Source organism: Micropterus dolomieu, linkage group LG19 (assembly GCF_021292245.1).
Source record: "Micropterus dolomieu isolate WLL.071019.BEF.003 ecotype Adirondacks linkage group LG19, ASM2129224v1, whole genome shotgun sequence".
NCBI classification, from domain to species: domain Eukaryota; kingdom Metazoa; phylum Chordata; class Actinopteri; order Centrarchiformes; family Centrarchidae; genus Micropterus; species Micropterus dolomieu.
Window position 1 is genome coordinate 20,162,694 of NC_060168.1, and position 27,450 is coordinate 20,190,143.

A 27,450-nucleotide genomic window follows, 5' to 3' on the forward strand; every position below is an offset into this window, starting at 1 on the left:
CATAGCCAAATTTAAGTTATCATATAACTTGCGTTTATTGGTTCTCTTTCTCTCTTAGAATCAAATCCTTCACAATAACTCAGACCAACTAAATTCACATTGAACTACACCATTCCCATTGTCTGCACTTTGTTTTGTTTAGCCATTGTTTATTTCTTTGATGTATATGTAACCTCATTTATTCACATAGTTAGCTCTAATAAATTTCACCCAAATCACAGGAACTGTGTGTGTTTGTTTAACTCCAGGTCACTGTAACGGAGGATTTACGCCTTCAAAATGAGATTGACTGATTGATTTATAGAAATGATTAAGCAATTACTACTTACTGATCACAAGGAATAATTGTGTAATTATTAAACCCATAAAGTTACCCAGGGAGTCTGGAGACCCTGGGCGAACGGAATGTCTGGTGGTGCCCTGAAAACGAGAGATTTATGAATGAATATTTCAGAATATATTAATATTCATAATTTTTATTAACAGTGACGTAGGTATACTACAACTTATATCTTGGAGATGTGTACAATACTAGCAGGTGGAGAAGGGGCATATTTTTCATTTAGTAGAGGCTGTGGTGTGTGTGTGTGTGTGTGTGTGTGTGTGACAAGGAAGAGGTGGGAGTAGGAAGGAGGGAGGGAGACAGACAGAGGTTTTAAGGTTTTCAGTATTTCAGCTTCTTGGGCACCTCTCATGAAAAGACATCATGACCAAAGTGACCGTAAGCTTCCGTGCGCTTACTTCTTCAGGTCAAGATCCCTGAGACAGAAATAAAATGATCATTTATTGAAACCTGAGATATGTTTAAAATAGTTAATAGCTAAAATCTTAAATTAGACATCACAGATACCTCATGATAACTCATGGACGGAGATTAAAGTTGTTCAGCTTCACAATGTCCAACAGCTCTTTCTCATTCTTCTGGGAGGTCCCATTGTGGGAGATGGAGATGGAGAGTGGATGTGCAACTCCAATAGCATAGGACACCTTTAACAGTTGAGAGACATTTTTAAAAACTAGACTACCCCAAGTTTTATCAACATTGAAAAACTTTGTATCATTTTTTTTATATTTGCACCTGGATTTCTAAACAAAATCAAGTACTGGCATGAACTCTCCAAAGGGAGACGTATTGGATACACTTCCTTGATACCCTCTTTAGGGCCCGAGCATGAAACATGCGATGTCCTTATTGAAACTCAAGGGATTATGGCCCGAGCACGAAACGCGCAAGGTCCCTATTGAAACTGAAGGGATTATTTTTTTTCTCTTTCTTTCTTTCTTTCTTCTGCAAAGTAACATCAATTTTGGGGGCCTGAACATACTTGAAAACTCGTACAAAATTTCTGTGGTCCATGTATTATTTCCAGACATACAAAAAACACTCACTCAATGCTATAGCACCACCTGCTGGCATCAGGAAGTGACCTTCAACGAAGTAGCCCCCGCGGCACGTTTCACCTACGTGTACGAAATTTCTGTGGTATGTGTATCATGTCCAGACGTAAAAAAAAAAAAGCCTCATGGAGCCATTGCCTAAACCCAACAGGAAGTCTGCCATTTTGGATTTAATGGTAATTTTTGGCGATTTACACACTCTGTATGTGTGCTGGCTACTGACGATTAAAAGTTGTACAACTTTCATGGAATGGCGTGGCTGTGGCATCCACAATCGATGATTCGTCATAAAACAGGAATTTATTGTAACTTCAGTCTATATGCTCACATCTGCACCAACTTTTACATGTTTGATAAAAGTCCCGCCCTGAACACATCTAGAAATGTACTGCTCCTAGAAGTTTGGACATATCATCTTTAGAACTGTCCCAGAAAGCCCTTAACACATTGACGTTCCACGCTTCGCTGTGACACAGGAAGTTGTTGTAACTTGACTGTACATGGACTGATCAACTCTGATTTTACACGTTTATTAAGAGTCCTACCCTGAACACATGTACATGCCCACATATACCCACAGTCATAGCACCACCTGCTGGCAACAGGAAGTGACCTTTAACGAAACAGCCCCCGTGGCACATTTCACCTACATGTATGCAATTTCTGTGGCACATGTATCATGTCCAGATGTACCAAAAAGCCTCTTGGAGCGATGCACTAAACCCAACAGGCAGTCAGGCATTTTGAATTTTATGGTCTTTTTTGGATGATTTACACACGTACTTTAACAAACTCCTCCTAGGGATTAAGTCCGACCGACTTCAGATTTGTGCTGTGCGGTTCATGTTCATATCTGTACCAAATTTGGAATGTACTACAAAATGTCCTGCCCTGAACACAACCACATGCCAATATTCACTCAAAGTCACAGCGCCACCTGCTGGCAACAGGAAATGACACTTTTTACGCTGAAATATACTACTAGCATGTTGGACATATCAACTTTAAAACTGTCCTAGAAAACCCATAATGCGTTGATGAAGCCATGTTGTAAAACTCGTGACTTTTCAGTTAATGTTGTGGTGCTAGCGTGACGGCAAAGTTAAACTGTTCGCCATGACACAGGACGTTGTTGTAACTTGACTGTACATACTCACATCTGTACCAGATTTTACATGTTTGATAAGAGTCCTGCCCTAAACACATGTACAAGACAACATTCACCCGTAGTCATCTACTGGCAATAGAAAGTGACCTTCAACGAAGCAGCCCCCGCAGCATGTTTTACCTACATGTACGAAATTTCTGTGACACATGTATCATGTCGAGATGTACAAAAAAGCCTGTTGGAGCAATGTCCTAAACACAACAGGAAGTCTGCCTTTTTCAATTTTATGTTTATTTTTGGATTTTTACACAATTAGTCCAACCGACTTCAGATTTTCCCTGTCTACTCTAAAGCCATTGATGATTAAAGGTTGTACAAGTGGTGAGTTTTTGTGAAACGGCGTGCCTGTGGCATGGCGTCAAAAATCGATGAATCGCCATGAATGAGGAAGTTGTTTTAACTTAAGTGTACTTGCTCACATCTGCACCAAACTTTAAATTTTTGATAACACATCTACATGTTCAGATTATTTGAACTTCAGGAAAAGGAATGTTGAAATATATGAAAGCTTGACTGTTGGATCAGAAAGTTGAATGATTGCTACAAAGGAAGAACATGTTTCATAATTATTAAGTGTACTTTAGAATTTTTAACTAAGATTTTTCTTCAGATGTTTGTACTAAATAACCTTTATTCTGTATATTATCTGCTTTGAAGTTCCTTCTTGTTATCTTTCACACAGAGTATCACTGGAAAATTAGCTGAATAAATGTTGTAAAATTTGGATCTTATGGGGTGTGAAACATCACTTGATCAGACAAGTTCAGATAAATTTTATTAATTTCATCTCTTGTATATTAATTTGTCATAGTCTGGCCTGACTATACTTTCTTCGCACTCTGTATTTTGTAGGCAGGCTGTGTTCACAGGTCTAAATCCCAAAGATGTTGCAGCTGTTAATTAGTGGTTGTCTTTACAACACAAAGTAGAAGTAGAATGAAAGCTATTCATATAAATAAAAGCTTCAGCTACTGGCTCAACATTTGTTCTGTAACTATTGTACATGTAGTGTACCATGCAACACTGAAAACAGAAGCCTTTTGTCCTCATTTGAACGTAACAAAATCTGCTGAGAAGTCAAGAGCAGTAATACCTAGTCTTTCATTAACTAAGCTGACTGTGCGCCACCTCTTATTTCTTTGTCTGTCTGTAGCTTAGCTCTTCATGTTCTTCCATGCCAGTCCACCTTTTATATTGTGTGCAGGTGAGACTGAAGCATTCAACACCCATTTTGTGTCCCAAGGGAGTTCAGACCTCAGGCTAACCAATGCACTGGCGGTGTTTCAAAATCTGGTGAATGATGTCTTTATCTTCTCCAAGTCCAAGTCTCACCACCTATAGGAAAACAAAATCCAAGAAGAGATCTCATAGTTGTTTCTTTCATTTTTACTAGACACTAATACTTAATACCTAGATGAAACCAAAATCTTTTCTCCTACTTCTCAAATTCAACTCAGGAGAAATAACCATAATCAGTCTCATTTATGTCTTACTCTGATCAAAACAGGATATCTCTAAATTATCTAAAGTGAGTCTAATTTAAGTCTCCTGACCATCGGACCATGAGACCATAGTGACCGCTGTAGAAAATAACTCATCTATGTCTTACTCAAAAGATGAGATCTCTAAACTATGTATTTAAGTCTCTAGAATGTGGATCAGAAAAAAATCTCCAAGACATGTCTCAGTTTTGTCTTAGTGACCCCACTTAGGGGTGAAAACTAAAGTACTTTTACTCAATTACTTTATTTAAGTCAAATGTTGAGGTACTTTCACTTTTCTTTTTAGAGGTCTTTATATTTTTACTCCCCTGAATTTCAAATCCTGTGTTGTACTTATTGCATTTATTGCTGTTCATCTGAAACCTTTAGTTACAAGAAGAATAATAAAATATATTTTGTCATTGAAAATAAAGCGTTATTTCATGTTTTCCAATTTGTTAAGGTAGTCACAGCCAGGACAACTAGAACGCCCACCACTTTTACATGTATGTTTAGAGATAGATTAATTGAGGACTGATGGTACACAAGAACTGAGATACAACAATGTCATACAGAATGACCACTTTTACTTTCGATATCTAAGTACATTCACTAAGGAATATTTTTATCAGAATAAGAATCGGCTTTATTGTCAGGTATGTGTACACATACGAGGAATTTGACTCTGGATTGTACATTGCTCACGATGTGCTTACTCATACGAAAATACAAAATCACAATAATAAAAATAAAATCAGACAGACTTCAGTGTACACAACACAAATGTACACATTATGAACAAAAACAATATAGACATATTGACAAATAGCTGTAATGGGAATTTGTGGGAGTATGTCACAGTAAATAAACAGATACTGGTTTACAAAGGGGTTTTACAACTTCTCCCAGAAATATTGTCAAAATTGTCAACAATGTGGGTGGCACACCCAACCCCAGACAAATCATTTGCGCACCTGCAAATGGACTTTGAACTGACACCATCGCAAGGGAAGAAATTTTGTCTTGTCATGGTAGATATGTTCTCTAAATGGGTAGAGGCATTTCCAACATCTAAACAGGATGCCGCAGCAGTTGCAAAAGCTTTGATAAGCCAGATCATTCCTCACTGGGGAATCCCAGCTAAGATCTCCAGTGATAAGGTTTGACAGGTTTAACATGGACAAAAGCTTTGCCAATCGTTTAGATGCACATGAGGAGCAGGATGAGGGACAGAGGGGGTCTCAGTCCTTTTGAAGTCCTATTTGGCAGACCATTGAACACGGGTATTGGGCCGGTAAAAAGACAAGTCCCTGACACTAGCCGTGTAATGTTTAGATTGTGCTAATTTGTCCTCTGTGCTTTCTGAAATTCACATGCAGGTCAAAAACGCCATCCCAAAGGCCACAGAGAAGAGACTGCATGATCTAGAGCCAGGGGACTGGATCGTGGTGAAGGACTTCAGGAATAGGAACTGGCGGGCTCGCAGGTGGACTGGGCCATTTCAGCTACTGCTAACAACAGAAACAGCAGTAAAAGTGGCTGAAAGAGCAACTTGGATTCACGCCACCCACTGCAAAGGAGTGCCAAAGCAACCAATATGCCTCAGACCAGGTGAAGATCGAGCTCAGTGAGTGAGCTGAGCTTTCCCCTGCCTTGTGATCCTAGGGAGAGAGGGGAGTGGAGGTCTCTGAGACCACCTAGAACCACTAATCTCCCAAACACTCACTGCAGACACACTGATTACAGGGGTAGGCAAGGTCACACAACTGATGCCAGAAACCAAAGATATGATGCCAGAAACCAACAGATGGCTCTGGAGAGGTGACAGATCAAGAGAAAACGGAGGCGTTGTTCTGCTCACTGTCATCATCGTCCAGTCGTCATTTCCTAATATGAAAACAGCTAACTTAGCCCTGGCTGAAGAAAAGATCAAGGCCCAAGAGGAGGAAATGCACGACCTCCCTGACAGAACGACTGGGCTGAAAGACAATGCATGGTATGCAACCATGATGACCACTTCAAGAAAAGTGACCAATCAGAGTGGTTATGCGTGTGCATAGCTCCCTCATGTAGTGGGGAAACTCCATACCAGTGAAACCCAGACCATTAAATGTTTCAGAGACACTAGGAGTTCTGCTAACCTTTTCTCAAGGGTTCGCCAGGGTTGGCTGAGAAATCAAACATATGACCAAGGAACTTGAACTGTGCAACATCAGCATGGTCACTTTCGGGGGCTCCACGACCCTATTTTGGAACACGTCTGAGCGGAGGAGAAAATTTACAAGCCTATCATGACAACGAATTCAACAGCCCGGACTGGCATGGTGTGTTCACCAGACAGTGTTTCACACCAAGAGATCGCCCTCTGGGGACATTATCGTGTAAACAGACAATTACAGCAACATGTGGCACCACATGGAATAATGGAGCCAGGAAGGAATGCAGGTGGGTGCCGCCGTACATCGCACCACTGAACCTGACAGACACCATAAGTTTGCACCACCCAGGGAGACATCCAACCCCGACAACCCAGTTCTTACAATTCCTTCTTCTGATGGTTATGGAGCGCTGAGACAACACGTGTGGGTACGTGGGCAATATGTGTATCAAATCTTGAGACCTGGATGGTGTGGGACGTGTTATCTGGCCCACCTGATGACCTCTGTCACCATCCTGCCAACTCTGAGCCATTTCCACACTCACTACGCCCACTATTATGTGCCTCACAGAGCCAGACGCTCAAATACCAGAGTTCCGCCGGCTGAGAAAGGCATTGGGGGGTTGCTCCCCTGGTGGGGGACTGTGAACAATGCACATAAGATAGATGGACTGGCTATTGAACTGGAGAACCTGACAGCCCTTGTAGAAGTGTGTTTTTCCAACCTCACACCCACTGTATAGGGCCTCAGAAATGTGGCTCTGCAGAATAGAATGGCACTATACCTGATGCTGGCAACTCAAGGTGGAGAGTTTGCCACATAATTGGACTGTTGTACATACATCCCAGATGTCTCAGGCAATATGACTCATGTTGTCTCACATCTGAATGATCTACTGCACGAGGAGAAAAGTCAGGACTCACAGAACACTGGGGGATGGGACACGTGGTCATGGCTAACAACAGGCAGATGGAAGAATATGCTGTTGACCCCACTATTCATCATTCTTGGTGCTTTTCTCCTCCTGACATGCTGTGTAGTACTGCCAAAGTTACATGAAATGTTTGTATTCTCATTCTGTTGTGTTAGCATGATATGCTAAAAGGAAGTAATGTAATGGGAATTTCATGAGAACCATCTCCAAACACTGCCCTGTAACTAATCTCACTTGGGGCCCCTGGTCTCTTGGGTATGGGGTCAGTGGAAGGTAAATGTGGGTGATGCTTTATGATATGTCCTGGGGGTCATGACTTTAAGTGGTTCACCGCATGTATCTGAACATGATGATGAGTCTTACGTTGAGTGTCCCCTAGGGAACACTTAAGACATGTTCCCTTGATGAGATAGTGCTCCACCCTGAGATTAGGTTAAAAGCTGCATGTGCTGAGACACTGCAGCTCAGTCGGATGATACTCTGATGCGTGTGTCCCAGTGAGTTCCTTCTGCAGAAGACTTGAATAAAATTCACAGAAAGACAAGTGTTTGCCTGAGCTGTTTATTCGAACACCCTCATTCCCACCACATAGCGCAGTGAGCAGAGTGCAAAGGATGCAGGAGTGTTGTGGTGGCAGCCCCACAGTGAGTGTCATGTTTATTTCTCCTTTTTTCTTGTGATTCTGTTTTTCCTTTGTGTTTTGGCCTGCCTGTCTGTGTCTCCTCGGCTCCCCTTGCTTGTGTTCTCCCTCTCTCTCTGCTCCTGAGCCCAGCTGACAATCCACACCTGCACCTCATCAGCCACCTCCTCTGCCTGCCACACCTGCCAGCAATCAACCTCATCTCTGCCAGTTCACTCACCTCCGTCCTCCATTGTGTCAGCTGGGCTCGCCACCCAGCCCTCTTCCCATGGACTTCTTCCACGGCGTCCTCCCGGGGTCTTCGCCGTGCCTAGCCTGGCGCAGAAAGTACATCCTCTGCTGGGCCTTCTTGATGATGTTGTCCGTGTTGGGCTCCCACTTCAGATCCTGGGAAATAGTGGATTCCAGAAACCTGAAGGATTCCACAGCAGACACAGGGCTGTTGAGTATGGTGATGGGGGGAAGAGTGGGGGGGCTCCTCCTGAAGTCCACGATCATCTCCACAGTTTTAAGCGTGTTAAGCTCCAGGTTGTTCTGGCCGCACCAGAGAGCCAGCTGATCAACCTCCCATCTGTAGGCCGACTCATCGCCGTCCCGGATGAGGCCGATGACCGTTGTGTCGTCAGCAAACTTCAGGAGTTTGACAGATGGGTCTCTTGAGGTGCGGTCATTGCTGTAGAGGGAGAAGAACAGAGGGAGAGCACGCACCCCTGGGGGGTACCAGTGCTAAAAGTCCGGGTGCTGGATGTGATATTCCCCAGCCTCACCTGCTGACTCCTGTCAGTCAGGACATTTGTGATCCACTGACATGTGGAGGCTGGAACAGTGTGCTGGGTGAGTTTGGTGCTGAGGATGTCCGCGATGATGGTGTTGAACGCCGAGCTGAAGTCCACGAACAGGATCCTTCCATATGTCCCTGGAGAGTCGAGGTGTTGCAGGATGTAATGCAGTCCCAAGTTGACAGCATCATCCACAGACCTGTTAGGTTCAGGTGGGCCAACACAAGTCTTTCAAAGGACTTCATGACCACAGATTTCAGGGCGACAAACCTGTAGTCATTAGCTGCGTTTCGACCAAAAGGAACTATACCCCAGGAACCTTTGGAGGAACACACTTTTTTTCCACCGGAGGGACCAGGGTCTAAATGCAGTTCTGGGGTCTTCATTTTATCCCCCAAAAAGTCCCTGCTTGAGGGGTAGTAGGCTACTTTCCGAAAGTACCGGTACTTTGGTGGGGGGCGAGGCTTGCCTTGCACTGAAATTCTGACCGGGCGACTGGAGAATGTTGGCTATTTTTCTACGACTGCTCGTCTCTTTTCCACCATTGTTTATAAAACAAGTGAGTGAAGGCGGAGGTGTGAACCCAAATGCAGACGAAGGCGAGGAGGATGCAGTTTAAACAAAGATTTATTAACATAAAGACAAACAGGCTAACGCTGGGAGCTCAGCGGCTAAAGTTCAAACAGAAAGTGGCTCCAAAGCAAGAACATAAATCCAAAAGGAATCCAAGGCACAAATCCACAAAACTCAGGGAATAACCCAGAATACCAGGAAACAAGGTACAAGGCAGGACACTCAACTTTGACGCAGACAATACAAGGACGTGACAAAGACTGAAGAAAACTGGGGACAATATATACACAGGTAAACGAGCAGGGAGGGAAGCACAGCTGAGATACATCAGGTAATCAGACAAAGCTAGACAAGGACACCAGGTACAGAAGGTTGCTAAAATAAACAGGAAGTATAGTTCACGGGACCAAACAGGAGACAAGACTACCCTAAAACATGGAGATAAGACTAAGGACTAAGACAGACCATAATGAGAAAATACAGAAGTATACCGATAAGGAAAACACTAACCATGAACTAAAGCACAGGACCAAGAACTAAGATGAGAGATAAGACAGCTACAAAGAAAACTTAAAGTGAATGAGCCAAAATAATAAACTAGACTACAAAACTCCAAACCATGACAATATCAAATAAACACAGGAAAACCTTTTAGTTCCTTTAATGAGATCTGGGGACTTAAAAGTCTCCGGTACAGTTGCGTATAACGGAATTTGATCAAGGAGAGGCTTGGTCCAATGAAAATTAACAAAAAGATTTAATTACAAAAATTGGTGAATAAAGATATGACATTACAGAACAAACAAAAAACACTGCAGTGGACTGGAAAGTTGCTTCTCCTTCAGGATTTTCCCCATGAGTCCCCATTCTCACAAAATAAGTTATTTATATCCTCCAGGTATGTGGGCAGATCCTTTTCCTCCACATGGCTTAGGTCCATAGTCATTGGTCGTTTGGTTGGTTTCTTCGTCACCCAATTAGGAAGGGTGTACCATTATTGTATTCCTTTTTGGTCAGACAAAAGAGCGCCAATCCCAGACGTGAAACCCCCCTTAAGTCTACAGGAATAAACCGTATTTTGCTCTAAACTAATCATAGAGAACAGTAGGGCTTGTCAATAAAATGGTTGACACCCTATCTTAAGTGTGAAAACAGTTAAAACAAAACAGTCCTTCTCGCACTTAACAAAGAGGTGTCAGTTTTCTTTACATTACAGAGAGGTACAAACAAACAATGGTTTAATCAACATTCTGATACAATCGTCTGGCCTAAAACTCAGCAGATTACATTTTTAGAAGACAAAGGACACTGAAATACCTTTGGTAAGAAATATCAACTTTGTTGTAACTTTTTAAACTCTACAGTACCTTTGGTTGAAAAGCGGCTATTTAGTCCAGAGATGGAGGGATTTTTGGGGACCGGGATGATTGTGGAGCATTTGAAGCAGGAGGGAACTTCACACAGCTCCAGTGATCTGTTGAAGATCTGTGTGAAGATGGGGGTCAGCTGGTCTGCACAGTTTTTTAGGCAGGATGGAGACACACCGTCTGGGCCAGGAGCCTTCCTGATCTTCTGCCTTTGGAAGAGGTGGCTCATGTCCTCTTCACAGATCTTGAGTGCAGGTGAGGGGTCAGAGAGGGAAGGTGACTGTTTAAAGATGGTGTTGGAGCGGGGGAGAGGTGTGACTGTGGGCTTTTCAAACCTACAATAAAAGCCATTCAGTTCGTCTGCCAGATGTTGGGTACCGCAGGGTCGTTGGCTGCAAAGCTGGTATTTAGCTTTTCAGCATAGCATCTCTTTGCTGCTTTGACCTCCTTAGTCAGAGTGTTCCTGGCCTGGTTGTACAGGACTCTGTTCCCACTTCTGAAGGCCTCCTCCTTGGTCTGACAAAGCTGCCTGAGTTTCACTGTGAACCAGGGTTTTTGGTTGTTGTTTGTGCAGAAGGGTTTAGTCAGCACACACATGTCCTCATAAAAACGGATGTAAGATGTCACAGTGTCAGTTAGTTCATCCAGGTCAGTGGCTGCAGCCTCAAAAACACTCCAGTCAGTGCAGTCTAAGCAGGCCTGTAACTGCAGCTTTGACTCGTTGGTCCATCTTTTCACAGTCTTTACAACAGCTTTAGCAGATTTCAGTTGCTGCCTGTATGTTGGGATAAGATGAACCAGACAGTGATCAGAGATACCCAAGGCTGCACAGGGAACAGACCGATAGCGGTCCTTTAATGTAGTGTAGCAGTGTTTTCCCTTTCGCAAGCCGCGCGGATGAGATTAAATCCCGGTAGATGAAGTGCGCTGTCCGGGATGTGCTCGGCGAGCCAGGATTCGGTGAAAACAGAGGGTGGCAGTTCTGCATGAAGTCCGAGTTAGTACTGTTGAGGAGAAGCAGTTCATCCATTTTGTTGGCTAGAGAGCGGACATTTGCCAGGTGAATTGAAGGGAGCGCAATGCGAAAACCAGCGCGCCTGCTTGATTTCCCTTGCGGCGTTTCCGAAGGATCCCAAACAGAGCTGCTGCTCCTCCAACTAATAACTCCGTGAAAGTACTGGGTTCGTTAAGGAGCGGTGGAATAGTATGAGCAGTTGAAAGTTCAGTATTTAAGAGCTCTTCTCTGATACATTTTACCAGAGAGTAACTAAAAAAAGAATAAACAAAAACACAAAAAGCACTACGGAGCATAATCCAGAGGCTGCCATCTGAGTAAACTTTTGAGGACTTTAATTGTGCAAATGGTGTTTCTCCTCTTTTGAGTAAAGAAAAATTGTACTATATTTAAAGACAATCAGTTCCTCACTGTTAATTGTAGCAGCTGCATCTCCTTAGTGCTTTTAACTGCTTTTTGGAGCAATAAGCAAGAAATGAATGAACTCAAAAACATATGATGAGATCTCATCTGTTACTTCCATTGAGGATTTTGTTAACTTTTCAGAGACTAGACAAGTTGTTTGCCTCCTCGGTTAAGAACCGATATGTGTGGACCAGAGAGGCTGAAAAGGCATTCACTAAGTTAAAAAAAGATCCCTAATTGGTGTATAAGGAGCTTACACAATGAACCATTACATTTTTAACCTGAGAATGAGTAGTTTCTATCTACATACATGGAAGTAGACAAACTGACATACTGCTCTGCAGAGTGTGTTTTGTCACTACGTTTAATATGTGCAAAGAAGAAGTAATAGTAGTAGTAGAAGTAGTCTGGTTTGTAAGAAGTGAGAAGAGCAAAGAAATTTGAAAACATGGTGGACCACACCTATTATTTAGTACAAGAGCAGACAGAACGTTTTGGCCACCATAGCTTTTTCTGCACGCTTGCAAAGTGAGGGGTGAGCAGTGACTGATGGATTTTTTCTACTAAATCTTTATTGCAAAATAAAGTGTACATGGGACATAAAGAAGTATGCAGAACAGTATACAAATATAAGAGGACACAAATAATCACAACTTTGCCAGAAGTAGTCTATGTAATATTAAGATAAGAGGACCATATGTTGACAGTTTTCACAGCCTTTTTGTAGTTGGGTTTAGAAATTAATTTGATATAATGTACAACCTCATGGAAAAAAGGTACAAAGTTAGGATTTTTACTGCTGAATTTACATTTATGAATGTTGAATTTTGCCTCTAAAATTAATACATTTATTATAAAGTATAATTATAAGTTAAGTTGAAGAAGATTTTGGTATAGGAGTTGCCGAGTTGTTGACATCATACGCATAGAAACATGATAGACAACATGTTTGATGGTAAGAAACTTTTGATTCGTGCAAAATTATGTTTTGCTAACATGTAATTTGTAATATGGTTACAATGGTTAGTTTGCTGTCCATGTAGAATGAACTATATTGCTAATCCAACACATCTTTGTAGTAGAGTCCACGTTGATTCCACATTACGCCTTAAGACCACATGAACACACCGAAGTTGAAAGAACACCTCGGGAAATGGGACCATCTGATGATACCGTGAATGCACAGTGAGCCGTTGGTTGCAATTCGCAACCCTCACCAGTAGATGCCACTAAAACAGGCTAAGAAAGAAAAGATGTGGGACAGTTGTAACAGTAACTGTAATTACAGAACCTATAGATAGGAGTGTGAAGGTCAGAGAAATCAGTAGGGTTGATGTGGATCGTGTTTAATAAGGTGGTATGGAGTAAAATTAAAAACAAAAGGATAAACAAAGCAGTATTATGCAGGAGCTGGTAGAGAAAAGTGCAAGCCACTATGGAAGCTGGGACTTTTATATCTTGTGGAGTAGTGGGTAGTGGGTACAGGCTACATCTGGTTGGACAGAGCATTCAGCTCCTCTGGCACCTCAAGAGAAAACATGGATAGTCACAGTTACTGACAAAGCACACACAAAAATAGATAACGCAGGGGCCATTGAATGTCCAAAATGAGAGAAAGATGACAGGTTAAAAATACATGCAGCTGGAGAGCCTAGTCACAAACTAAGAAGCAGCTGTCACACACCTAATTTCTCGCCCTATCTAATCTAAGTCTGGAACATCACCATCAGAGCAACTACCCGTCTTTGCCGAAGGCAGAACTAACCAGCATGCAAATGGCAACCACCCCAGTGTTTCCCATACATTGATTTATTTGTGGCGGCACGCCACAATATCAATGCTGACCACCAAAAATTAATTTTTTTTACTATTTTATTTTTGCTCCCTCTCGCTCTCAAAAAACAATAGCCGCTTTCATACAGAGATCTCACAATAAAGCGCGGAAATATCTGCCAGTATGCCACATTTGCTCATTCATACTAAACCATACGTTTAGTATATGTTCATTCGTTTCCAGCATAATCCCGCAACCATGTGTGCTTTCTAAGTTTGGGCTAATGTTCACTGCCTCTGCCTCTGGCTTTGATTCTACTTCTATGTGTTGTGGAGAGGACTGCTAATTAACAACAGCAATACAGATTGATTGTTGAGTTGAAGGCTAGCAAAAGTAAGCTGCAGTCCTCAGCTGAAAATGTACACATGCGTTTGTTGTTCTCCTTTTTGGGCCCTGAGTTGTAACCTCACAGTCATGAGTTAACTGGGTGTCGGGGAGCTGCACCTTTTTACTCACCTCCAGCTGTCTCTGCAGCTCAGACAATCCCTGCTACCTGCTTGTGCTAATCCATCCTTTCACCCAGATCAGTTACGTAGTGTGAACGCCACAGCTGCCGCCAAGCAAAAGTACTTCTTAAACGACACATAGAAGAATCGTTGATATAATCAATAGAAGCTTCGACTGCTAAAATCATTGTTAGCTGCAGCCCTAGAATCATGTGTAGGGGGTTGTTGCACATGGTAGCTTCGCTTCAATCTGGAGAAGCTGCGGAGCTGCAGTCTCTATTCATTAGTCACTGTAACTTGCACTGTGCATTTACAGCTAAACTGAGGCTAAATGACCCTTTTCTCTCTGCGCCGCCTGCCATTCACAGGTCTTATGCAAGTGTGAGTGCCAGACGAGAATTCCTTGCACATCAGCAGGTCCTCCCGGTTCTAAACAATATTATAATCTTTGTGTGGTTCATCAATGGTGACATCCTGCGAGGTGCACGCACAACTCTGAACAACACCGGTGCAGTTGGTACTCTGTCTCTCTTCCTCTTCTAACACATACACACCCCCAGGCTTAGGGATACAATTTTGGATTTATTCATGCATTTATCAAAAAAGACAATATCATTTCTAAAGGCTTTGTAAGTCCTCACTTTAGATGAGCTCACACAAAGTACATATTAGCAACTAGTAAATGCTTTGTAACTACCTGTCACGATCCTGTCTGCCATGTCATGTTTTGTACTTTTAGTCAGTTTTATTTTCTGTTGTTTTGGTCTGTTGGGTTTTGGGGTTCTGTCTTGTCTGTCGTCTAGTGTTTAGTAACCTTTGTCATGTCTGTTACCCCAGTGATCCCTCTGCATGTCTGTCTCTGTTTTCCCCCGCTCTCTCTGCCTACCTGTGCCTCGTTAGCCTCATGTCTGTCACCTGTGTTGCTCCCGCCCTGCTTGTTAGTGTGTGTGTGTGTGTGTGTGTGTGTGTGTATATATATATCTGTGTGTGTGTGTGTGTGTGTGTGTGTGTGTGTGTGTGTGTGTGTGTGTGTGTGTGTGTGTATACACACACACACACACACACACACACACACACACACACACACACACATATACACCTGGTGTTTCTGTCTTGTGTTTGTTGTCACCCAGTGCTGCAGTATGTTCTCTTGTGTTTTTGCCTCACTCGTCGTGTTTCCCTGCTCATTTTGGATTTGGATTTCTGTTGGACAACCTTTGTTTTTGGACTCTGTCAATCAGCCACTCACTCTGTAAGTGTGCTCATCTTTTGTTGCCTTAAATAAATCACTGTACTGCACCTGCTAGCCTTCGTGTCCTGCGTTTGGGTCCTCCAACCTGCACAACCTGCTTCACGACACAAGTCCGTGACACTACCTGAATTAATCATGAAATACTGTATTAACAAATGTTTAGATTGGTCAGCATTATATGTTGATATTTCTATCATAATAGGCTGTATATTAACTTATTAGGACAATCAGACAATGAGCTACCCAGTGTTTGAAGTGAAAAAAATAGGTGCCAGTATTATATATATTATATATAAAAATATAACAGAATATATATATAATAATACTTTTTTGAACAATGCCCATTTGTTTCTTCTATATTTCAGTTGCACTGCATGTTTTCTTATTGTGCAGTGTATCATTTGTTATTTAACATTTCTTGTTGCAAGCTGTTTTTTAAATGTCCCGCCCTATCCAGCCGGTGATTGGTCGGTTCATCAAATCTGACATTGACAAGCTGCTTTCTGCACACGGCTGCTTGAACGGCACCTGAGCTTCTCTTCTCCCTCGTCTGTCTCCGCCAACAGGGATTAGCAGGCAGGCGAGAACAGGAACAGGTGAGCGTCACGTAGCGCCCAGAGAACCTGATATGGAGCGGGCAGAGGAGACTATGCAAGAAAAAGTCGCGGTACCCCAAAGAGCAAAAGGTCGAGGTGCCAGTACTGTGTACTGGCCCACTACAAGCACTGGAGCTACCCCATATAACTAAATTGGCATGATTCTCGTTTCATAAACCTCTGCAAAGATTCAACTGTGAGATTGGAAGTAGAATCAGGCTCCTTCTATCAAGGCATCTTCAACTATTTTCGCGACACCCCTATTACAGTCTATGACTTGTTATGGTGTTGGTAGGTGTTAAAATAAATATGTAAATGTATATGTACAAAAGACTGAAGATAGATAATATGTTCTTTTTGAGAAGGTGTAGCTTCATTGTGACTACCACTTGTTCAGGCTACGCCTGTATTTAAAACAAACCTCTCATCCACTTACTTAATAACTTTTCATCTGGCCCTGTAAGATTAAACAACACATATTAAGAATGAATGGAGACAGATTTATCAGAATGAAAAATACAGTGGGTGACAAATGACAGTGAATTTGGTGCTATGAGTCTCCCCCAAGGTCAAAAGGTTTGGTCTAGTGCTGTTTTACCTGAGTTGTGCAGGGTCACTCCTTCCAGGCTGCAAGGTTCAGGCTTTGAATGTCCTTGCAGAGGATGATTGGGTTGTTGTTTGAGACGATGTTGAAAGGGTCGCTAGGCACAGACGTGATACCAGTGTTGTCACAGATGATCCTTGGTAAGTTGGCATTCGATAGAGCAGCTCTCTGTCTTGGGGTGAAGACGCCCGGGTTCTCGTGCCACAGCCTGATCATTTCAAAAAAGAGGAGCAGGGCAAGTGATCACCATCAACAAGCACTGTATATGAAATGCATTAATTTTTGAGATTGTGTTATCAGTCTGCAGCTGGCATTTGATATAAATTAATTTGATAATTAATAGGGATGGGTATCGTTTAAAGTTTTACAATACCAGTATTGTTATTATTAGGGTTTTGGACAAGCAAGGTCATCAATTTTCTTTTCTTTTTTGAAATAACTGTATAAAAATATCGGAAACTTGTATCAGATTGCTGCTCGTCCTAATTAGTTTTTTTTTGTGGCTATTTGAATAAGGGAGGAGGAAGGAATAATTTAGTGTGAGTTGTGGAAAAGGGAAAGAGGTTTTTCTGTTTTTGAAAGTCGACCATGAAGAGTAATTTTTTTAAGCTTTGGATCAATAAATCTTGAAGAACTGAATTTTCTTTAGTGGTGAGTTGCAGACTCCTCCAAAAAAGACGACAGTAAGAAGTAGAAAATGGCTTAAACAAACCACTAAACTACACTAAAGAGTCTGAACGGGTAAACAGAGGAAAAGAAAGCCTGCACATCCATCCGATCAAACTGATAACATCTGATTTATGCAGCCAGAGGCTCCGTGAGTAAAATCAGCTGATGCACAATAGTAAAATGTACAATGTTTGAGACAAACAGAAAGCCAAGCTTATGGTGATAAACTTGCAACAGTGATGAACATGTCTGAGACCGCAGCCGATGCTGAGGCTTACAAGCGCCTTTACTAGCGGCCATAGTAATTGTTTTCCATATCTGGTTACAAAAAGGATCAAATGCAGTACTCGTTTGACTGGAGAAGTTACGATACCAATCGATACTGGGCTACTTCGGTTGATACCTTAAAGGTATCGAGTACCTTGGAACATGCAGACATTTCTTCTCAACCAGTAGAACAATATGGGGTTTAGGATGTAAGCAGACATTTTGAGCACATCATTTAAAGGATGACTACATAACTATTACCAACAACCAGCAACCAACAAGCTGCGGGAGCAGTTATTTTCAACCCAATTATTGCTAATGCATTTTAAGTTATGTTTCATTGCTTCATTTTATTATTTGGGATTTAAAAATATGAGCAAGAGTCCAAGTCAAGTCTGAAGTCACTTGTGGTTATAATGAATGTTGTATCACCTGCTGCGTTCAATCCAGGCTGCTTATAAAATTGCATAGCTATAAGGAACTCTGTAACTGTAACATGTTTTTCACTAACAGAGCACAACCATGTAATGTGCAATGCAGTTACTGACAGCTTATTAACTACTGTATGTCAACATACCCCCAGAGTGTCAAACCCTAGTGTAACATTAACTAAATAAAACTGTAACATTACATGATCAAAAATAAACCTGTAACCTGTTTAGTTTGTGATGAATGGCTCAGCAGCTGCCAGTGTTTGATGTCCTCTCTCATGGTGGCCGTGCGTAGCATATACGTAGTCAGGGATGTGCACAGATATTTTGGTGGGCAGGGGATCAAGTGAAAAAAAGGGAACTTCTCTTTTTATTTTTTGAAACAAAACATTAAATATATTAAGACAACTCCAACTTCCTTCCAGTTTATTTTAATTCACTTACACTCACATAATTGTGAGATAACATTTTTACTTTTCTACAAAATAATCAGTTCACACAGAGATCATGGTCTTCTTTAGTATTCATTAGGTTTATCACAGGAGCAGGCAACAGCAAAGGAAACTATGCCACAATGTGCATTTTTTTTATGCTACTAGTATATATTTAGAATAAATGACTGCACCAAGGAGAGGGACATAGTTTCATTAATAATTTGTTTCTTTTTCACAAGGCAATAAATCGTTCTAATTCTTTTGGTGTTATTGGAATACATAAAACTTTTAAATCAACAAAAAATTTCTAATTCACTAAACTGTGGCATTGGGCTGCAGGCATAATTACAATAATCCATCGTCAACCGCTTATCCTGCATACAAGGTCATGGGGGGCTTGAGCCAATCCTAGCTGACATCGGGCAAAAGGCAGGGTACACCCTGGACAGGTTACCAATCCATCGCAGGTCCACACATAGACGAACAACAAGTCACAGTCAGACTCAGACCTAAGGACAATTTAGGGTGACCAATTAACCTAGTCCGCATGTCTTTGGACGGTGGGAGGAAGCCGGAGCACCCAGAGAGAACCCACGCAAACATGCAAACTCCAAACAGAAAGGCCGGGGCAACCGGGGTTTGAACCCACGGCCTTCTTGCTGTGAGGCGATAGCTCTAACCACTGCAACACCGTCCCGGCCTGTAATTATAATTAATAATAATTTAATTAATAAAATAAATGTTATTTAAATAATCTTGCCAAATGAGGAAAGATAACCTTCAGCTTTTCAGCTTCACACAACCAAGCAACAGAATACTGAACTGCCTGAATTGTATTGATCAAATACATGAAACAGTCTCTTCACTAATGGTTTCAATGGTAAACCGCCACAAGAATTGAACAATTACCAACAAAAACACTATATTCTAAGGAGACACGTTTTAATAAATATAAATCATACAGTAACATTTGTATTTCAAACAAATGGCAAACTTATTAGCATATTTTACACAAAAACAAAACTACCTTCCCCCTCGTGTATCATGGGAATTCTGAGAGACAGATGTAGGCTGCGGAAGGGTTTATTTAAGGCGTCAAAGTCCACTGGAAGCCTCTCAGAAGTGTTTCAGCAGCAGAGCGTGCCCCACTTTAACGACTTGTTTTTAATACGTGTGTCCTTTTTGTGCTTCTACTACATTCATTCATCGTCTTGACGGGTGCATCAAGCAACTACCGGGACCTGCCTCTCTCAGGTGGTGGGCGGTCTGTGGCAGGCCCACATGCCTCTCCACATAAACATGTTGGAGCGTCTCATGGTGTGGCTAGTGCTAGTCCAGCAGCAGCAACCCACATAACCGCCAGGGCGGGGTGTGCTCGGCGCAGTGGCTGAGCCTGGCCAGGTGGCTGCTGTTTTGGGCGCACACTCACCTGCTCTCCATCAGAGTGGCGTACATCCCTGTTGAACAGAGGGGCAGACATCATGTCGAGGGGGGCCCTCAGCCAGATGAATGGCGGCTTCACCCCAATCTGATAGCCCAGATCTGGCTCAGGTTAAGCGTGGCACAGGATCTGTTTGCCAACCGAGAGAACTCTTGTGATCCTTCAGTTGTCGCCATTGCTGAAAAGCCACGCCGATATTGACTGGTCTGACCTGCTGCGTGTCTAGCGTCGTCAGATATGAGAGCGCCGGCAGGGTGCGCGCATTTAGGTAGGACCAGGTCATATGGTAGCAGCGCAGGTAGCCATGGCAGCGAGGTAGAGAGACAGTAACCCGACTGGGTTTAATGATGGCCTGTGACTGCCTCTTTTTCAGAACACTTAAAGGTTCAGTGTTTAAGTTTTAGTGTCATCTAGTGCTGATGTTTGTTAATTGCAACCATCTGTCCAGTTTATCACTGCCTCATACCCTTTCAAAGAGCGTAGGACAGCTATGGTGGCTGACACAGCACAAAAGGTGTCTCTTCTGAGTCAGCAGAGAGTAGCCATTCAAGAAATTAGGTTTCTTTAAGTATATTTATTAAGAAATTATATTTACATAATTATTCAGTAAAACCATATGTTATTGTGACTTGACCACTGACCGGTAACATGGAAAATGTAAGCCAAGAGTGTGTAACATTGTCACTGTTTCTACAGCACAGTCCATTATAAACCACATAATAGATAAAGTTTAAACATTGACAAGGTAAACACATTAATTCTCTCTGTGATATCTGGCCTGCTGCCAGATTGTGGTGCTTTGATAGCGGCAAAAAATATGAATAAATAAATACTTTGATAGCGGTGCTGGAATCGATCTCAGTCATGACAGCAACAGTTACACATAATCACATCCTCTTTAGTTGTTTTGCCAACAAAATAAAAGTTTACTGGAATGCTGCTGAACTGAGGTTTACTTTGAAAATTTCTGAACAACAATAAAAGAGTGTGCTTGACACACCTCTGAAAGAGCCGTCACAAAACGCGATTCTCAGAAATGTCCTCTGCCTCAACCTGGGGAATCGAAGCGTCCCTAGGTTGATGGATGCGGATCAAACACCGAAACAAAAACACTGCAGCACATGCTGTGATCTGAGAAACGTACGCTGCAGAATCCAAAGTGGGATCAAACCCTCAGCCCTTGGGTTGGTAGTGCTGCACCTCACCAACTGAGCTAACCACACAACCTGTTAATGCAAGTTAATTTTATGGCTTATATTCTCATCCACCATCTAATGGTTGAAAATATTGCTCCGATGAAAAACTTATTTGCCAAACCCTGCAGTATATTATTACTACTTCTTATTCTAACATACATATTCAACATAGTCATGAGTGTCTACACTGCCTGAATTCTCACGTCCATGGAAGTGGGGACCCGCAGTTATGTAGATATAAATGGCTCATTCTAAGGTAATAAAAACAACGGTTTATTATGTAAGGTCTTTATACACCACTGAAAACATAGTTATGGATCTTATATTGCATTTCCCTCAATAGATCCTCAGAAATATTACACACTGAACCTTTAATATTTGATTTTTATTGGTATATAAAGACAGTTTCAACAAAAATGACAAAAAATGTTTCAAAAATAAATTGCCTATCCTGCCTTTAAAACCATTATGTAAAATATCTGACTTTTGCACCCCTCAGTGGCAGTATCAAAAATGAGTAAGGCCAAAAAAAAAACACTACAATACCATAACACCCTGCAGCACCAATTGATTCAAACATCTAAGTTGACTGCACCTATTTTCATTAGAATCTTCAAACAAACAATAAATTAATGCTTTTCGGAATCCCACACCTACATTACTATGTTGTCGACACACATACTGACCTGTCACCCTGGCGGAGCCTCTGGAACTGTTTTGTGATGAGGCAGGCAAACAGAGGATCCACACGCCCGCCGGGGACAAACGGCTCTGCAACGCCACCCAGCCAGATGTCAATGTTGTCGGGTGTACCGTAGAACTGCAGCAGCTTGCTAGCCAGTTCAGTGTTGTTCAGGACCTGAACAAGCTCGGCCTGGTTCTTGGGCTGAGACAGGCCGCAAAACCCACGCCAGGCGTTGTAGCCTGTAGTAACAACAAGAAGCAAAGTGAAGAGGAGGACAATCAAGAAAGAGATTAAACATTAGAAGGAAAATGAAAAAGACTGGAAATAAGAATGAGGGGTGTACCAGGCAAGCCGTGGTCACGTCCCCTCTGCATGTTAAGAGAGCCCAGGTCCAAAGCAAGTTTCCGCACAAACTGAAACAACCTCTCCCTCAGAGCATCCACCATCATGTGATTTTGAACATTCAGTTTAGCGGGACGGTTGATCACTCCACGGATCAGAGGGTCAATCCCACCTGGACAGGTGAAATAAAAATTTGTGTGACAGTTAAAGACAGAGTGAATGTGAAGCTCCTATACTTCTCTCTATACAGCTCACCCTCAAAGACGATTCTCCAGGGGGCGAAAAAGGCCTTGAACAAAGGGACACTGGGGAACTGAGAGTGCTCCTTGTTGTTTGCATCCAGACGGGGTAAGAGTGGCTGGACAGTCAAGTGGCCGAAGCGGAAAGCTGCTGTTGCAAAGACATTGGCGATGCTGGGGTCGACATTGGGATCGTAACCAGGGTAACAGCCAAGCTGTGTACGTACCATGTCAGCACCCAAAATGTGTGGCAAATAATCCCTGAACATAAACACCTGAGAGAGACAGGGAGATTTACATTCAGTAAATTCAGACAGTGGAGTATATGGCACTTGCTTTGGAGATGTAAATACAGAATTAAGAATGCTGACTCTCAGGTTTAGCTACCTGTGTGTAAGCACCCATGATCTTGCGGGCCTCTTGGTAGAGGGTCTCGCCGTCCCAGTGTGGGTTTAGTTTCTTCAGTTGACGGGCCAGGCGGTTATGCTCTCGTAGAAACATTGTGTGCAGGGATGTCAGAATGAGGTTCTCGGCCACACGAGAGTCACCTTACAGGCAGAAATGGAGACATTAAACATTTGATCAGCAGTGTTCCTGTTCACCTCCTGATAGAAGCTGTAAATGGTTAATTATTTATAAATTCTATATAGCTCAGTAATAAGACATTAATAAGACATTTTAATTGCAACATGTTCTCTAGCAAAATTGTTTTCTCTTTGTAAGTAGCTTTAGTTAATATAATTGTACTGTAAATCATCTATAAAGGTCCTGGTTTTCTCACTTTTTAACAAGTCTTCAAGATGATTGGTAACACTTGCATTTAGCATTTATAAGTAGAATTTAAACATTGACTAAATGGTTTTTATACAATGTAACGTTTTTAAGCATTTATCAATGGTCAGTATTACTCAACAATTATAAATCATACTCTCATTGATACTGTTAACACACCAGAGTTCAGTTGTGGATGCGTAATAAGAGCTATACTTGTTGATAGATACACTTAAAAATGTCCTTATAGCACATTTTAACACATGTTAAGGATTTTAGACTTTTAAAGGACCCACAGAACACCTGGTTTAAAAAGTGTTAAGATCTGAAGTGTATCTTTTAGATTAGTCTTTTGTAACAGGGGCATCCAGATGAAGACGGGGGGCACTGGAAGCAATATTTTGGAAAGGGGGTGTTGTAACATGAATGTTATAGGTTATTTGCAGTCAGGCAGTTACAGGATAACTAAGGGGCGACCTGGGTGGGGCTTTTTTTTCAGGACTTTTTGTTTGTGTTTAGTTAGCCTGGATTGATTGCTGGAAGCTACAATAAATCACCAGTTAACCGTTATGACTTCATCAGTTTTTTTCGTGAGCTTGAAACTTTATTACATGACGTCTCCACTATGCTGGAGCCGCTTCACGAGCTCTTGAGAAAAGTAGTTCCATGGAGATGGGGAAAGCTGCAGATTCCTTTCTCTCTCTCTGTCTCTCTCTCTCTCTCCTGTCAGAGTTTTGCATGCATGCCGCGCCGCCGACAACTGCATGAACGTCGAGGTTCCCCGCGGGTCTATTTCAAGTAGCCAGCTATTTATAAATGATATAATATTCTTTGTGTGGTTCATCAACAGTGATAAATTATCCGAAAGTCCCTCGAGCTGCGGACAACTCGGCACAACACCAGTGAAGCTGGGACTCGGTCTCTTCAGCTAGTGTTCCTCTTCTGCCACTAGGCTAAACCATAGACTGTATAAACGCTACGTCTACACATGCGCACTGACGCAGGGTTACAATTTTGGATTTATTTATGCACTTTAAAAACATTTATTGAAAGTTTCTTTTTACATGTTTATTTACAGCATTAAACATTGAAATGTATATTGTAATAGGCTGCATAATAACTTATTGGGACAAAACTGGTAGTTCTATGTAAAATCAGACGTTGAGCACCCCCACATTGCCAAAGTGGCATTATGATTTTTCGCTGCGAAGCTTCAACTGTGAGACTGACAGTCGAATCAGGCTCCGCCGATCAAAGCATCAGATCTTCGACTATTTGGGGTCAACCATAGAGGGCAGCGTGCAGACAAAGCTTGCCAGGTTCCTGTTCAAATACCACTCAAACCCTCAGACCACAACTGTAGCCATGCTGGCGGACCTGCTCATGAACAGGAGGATCAGGACCAGTTTTTTTGTGACCTTTCGTGTGCTCTTGGGGGCATTTTGCTGAGTTGAAAATTTTACGTTATCGCTATATTACGTTATCGCAGTGGTTACACATTTATGAGAAGGATATTCCGCTGTCGGACTTATAATAATAATTTGTAACTTAGCTGACACTTTTATCCAAATCAACTTAAAATTGCTGTATATATCAGAGGTTGCATGTCTCTGGAGTATCCAGTCTCCTATCCCAAAGGCATGCAGCTTATTCACTGCACCATCGCCACCCCACTGAAAGCAACTTCGTCCAGCATCCAGCACATGATGTGAAACCAGTTCTGTGTCTGTCAGACAGTCAAGGGGATACCAGTGAAGCAATAACATAATGCACAGCAGAGTATAGGGCAAGGAGTAAAACTATTAAGAATTCTCATTAAATGGTGATGTTAGTATCGTAATATTATGACGACGTCAGGGAACACATGTAGGAGAGATTCTGAATGTGCAGAAAGTTTTGAAAATGAGCAGATAACCTGTTAAACAGATGAGCTATTAAAGTTCAGTAAATAACTGAATTAGCATGAAGGGAATACAAACTTTGTTTTCATTACTGGCCTACAAAATTGTGTTGTAGTAAAGGCCTAATGATAAATAAACTACCTTGATACCATAACATTTTACAAAGATGACCAACCTGCAAGAAAACAGGGCACCTCTTTGGCGTTTGAGTTGCTGGTGATTCTTCTGCGAGTGGCACACATGTTCGCATTGAGAGGGTCAAAGGGCAGCAGCTCACGACCGTTGTCTTTGTATTTTGTATTGACACGCAGCAGGCCACCATCACTTTTGAGGTCGCGAAGAAATAGGGCAAGTTGGTCCTCAGAGCCGTACACCTGGCTGAGATCCAGGAAGGCTGTCCTGGCGTTGATCTGCTCTCTCTTGTTCGGCTCACCGCCAAAATTGTAGGCAGAGTATCCTGTCCCACAAACGGGCGCAGATCTGAATGCATGGATGCAGCTGTCTTTGTTAGAGGGCAAGCGCGGGTCACTGGGAGGAATCTGTTTGTAGGAAAGAAAAGCCAAAGATTATAGAGAGAATCTGTTAGTGCAAACAACTTCTCAGTGTTTGGGTTTGAGCTTTGACACCAACCGGGATGGGGATGCAAGGATCAGATTTCTCACAGCTCTCGACACAATTCAACCCGTTGCTGAAGGAGCGGATGCTGGGGGAGGCGGCCGTGAAGGTGACGTCGTGGTCATTAAACTGCCCAAAGAAGGTCAGCAAGAGAGAATATTGTGAGTCACTGAACACCCCTGCATCCGTTGTGTTTAGGATGTTATTAGACACCTGTCGCACCTGAGAGTGGAGGAGATTGTATGCAATATGAAATCAGCATTCACTTAGACTATCAATCAAAGACAAATAGTGTCTGGGATGGTTGTAGGCCTACCAGGGGAAGCAAGAAGTTGTTGATCCTTTTTTTTTCTGAAGCCTTTTGGCTGGGAGATGCCGTCATCATATTCAGGAGTTAGCCAACGGGTGAATGGGGTGTTGGAGGCACCAAGGCGAGGGTTATTTCTAAAAACAAACAAGAGATGTCCATGTTTGGAAACGCTGCTTTAACAATCCCAGGGAAGTGTACACATCCTCTGTGGCCTAAGATGTTTAGGTGTATTTCTCAAGCATTTCCTCTGAATGTAAGCACCACTCAAGGTCACAGACCCTGTTTCCAACACAGATTGCTTTTTATAAAAAAAAACATACAATTATCTTCCCCCTACAAATATGTGGGACACTGTTATTTTGGAAAGCAAGAAGTCAAAATAGGCAACAAATTCTATTCTTTTCATCACCAATGAATTTTGGCACTCCACTTCTCCATTTGCTTGAGCCCATTTTGGTGTCATCCTCAAATGTTTGATTCCATCATTTTCACAATATTCCCTGACCAAGTCAGAGTTGAACTGCGGTCCGTTGTCTGATTTGCAGGTGACTGATAGTTCATGTCTGCTGAAGATTGGCTCAAGACTGTCAATGGCGTTTTCTGTAATTGTAGAGGTCAGAACATCATACTCATAATAGCAACTGCAATAATCTACTACTACCAGTATGTAGTGATTGGTCAGCAGTGGTCCTAGCAAATCTATGGCGAGATCCTGCCAGGGACCGTCAGGTAGTGGTGTGGTTCTCAATGTTTCTGGTGGGTCAGGTCTGGCTACAATTTGACCTCCATGACACGCCTGTTCCGTCAGTGTTACTGTCGGTTTGAGCCGTGTATGAATGGCTCAGTGTATGGCTGATGTAGTGTAAAAACGCTTTGAGTGGTCGAAGAGACTAGAAAGGCGCTATACAAGTACGGAGCATTTACATTCATAAACACATCCTGATGTTCTTGTCAGGTTTTGGGAGTACCACCACTGGGTTTACCCAGATGGGGCCATGTCCACATCTACAATGTCCATGTCGATCAGTTCCTTGATCTTCTTCTCAACCGCCTCCCGGAGGTTGTATGGTATACGTCTGAGAGACAGGTTTTACCTTTGGGTCAATGTATTGTAATTATCTGCCTGTTGTTCAATTTTCTCACTCCCTTGAACACATCTGGATATTGCTGCTGGAGCGTATGTTTAATGTCTTTAACAACTGAGACATTTTCACCTATTTTCAATACCCCCAGCTTCATGGTTGACTTTTCCCCCCAGGAGTGGTTCACCATTGCCTTTAATCAAAATCAACTCCGCCTGATCACCAATTTTGATTTCACACTTGAATGCCCGCCTGCTGCTTTCAGTAGTATCTTTATTATCTGTGTATCTTTCACCGGAGGCTTAGCAATCTCTGCACAGCAACATGTATTGGATGATAATGAAACGGTTAGTGAGCTGGACTGAATATTATAATGACATTGTGTCACACTTTATAACAGTTAGACCGCAGTAAGT

At 42.3% G+C, this 27,450-nt stretch overlaps 1 protein-coding gene across 4 annotated transcripts; it reads right to left on the reverse strand.

Moving 5' to 3' along the window:
* Positions 1–587: 587 nt before the first annotated feature.
* Positions 588–26,087, reverse strand: LOC123957466 (eosinophil peroxidase-like). 4 transcript variants are annotated; one of them, XR_006821795.1, is made up of 11 exons: positions 25,959–26,087; positions 25,658–25,864; positions 25,203–25,566; positions 22,743–22,903; positions 22,372–22,630; positions 22,118–22,288; positions 21,776–22,013; positions 16,646–16,859; positions 3,821–3,901; positions 851–987; positions 588–759 (listed from the first exon to the last, which is right to left on the reverse strand). XR_006821795.1 is itself a non-coding variant. In XM_046030285.1 (10 exons), exons 1-8 carry the CDS (start codon positions 26,025–26,027, stop codon positions 16,661–16,663), a joined length of 1,668 nt encoding a protein of 555 aa, XP_045886241.1. In that variant the 5' UTR covers positions 26,028–26,087; the 3' UTR covers positions 15,494–15,575; positions 16,484–16,504; positions 16,646–16,660. The 4 variants fall into 4 exon arrangements, 2 of the variants coding, with proteins under 2 accessions (XP_045886240.1, XP_045886241.1); XR_006821796.1 differs by having other exon boundaries at positions 3,660–3,901; positions 25,658–25,771; positions 25,959–26,080; XM_046030285.1 differs by lacking the exons at positions 588–759; positions 851–987; positions 3,821–3,901 and adding exons at positions 15,494–15,575; positions 16,484–16,504.
* Between the last annotated feature and the right edge of the window lie 1,363 nt (positions 26,088–27,450).

Bases quoted from the DNA above. Each gene is read 5' to 3' on its own strand.
- LOC123957466 (XM_046030284.1), bottom strand. From the start codon at position 26,027: ATGATGACGGCATCTCCCAGCCAAAAGGCTTCAGAAAAAAAAAGGATC. The intron at 25,567-25,657 runs GTTGGTGTCAAA...TCCTACAAACAG, and splicing joins ATCCTTGCATCCCCATCCCG to ATTCCTCCCAGTGACCCGCG. The intron at 22,014-22,117 runs GTACACCCCTCA...TTGTTACTACAG, and splicing joins ACGTGACCACGGCTTGCCTG to GCTACAACGCCTGGCGTGGG.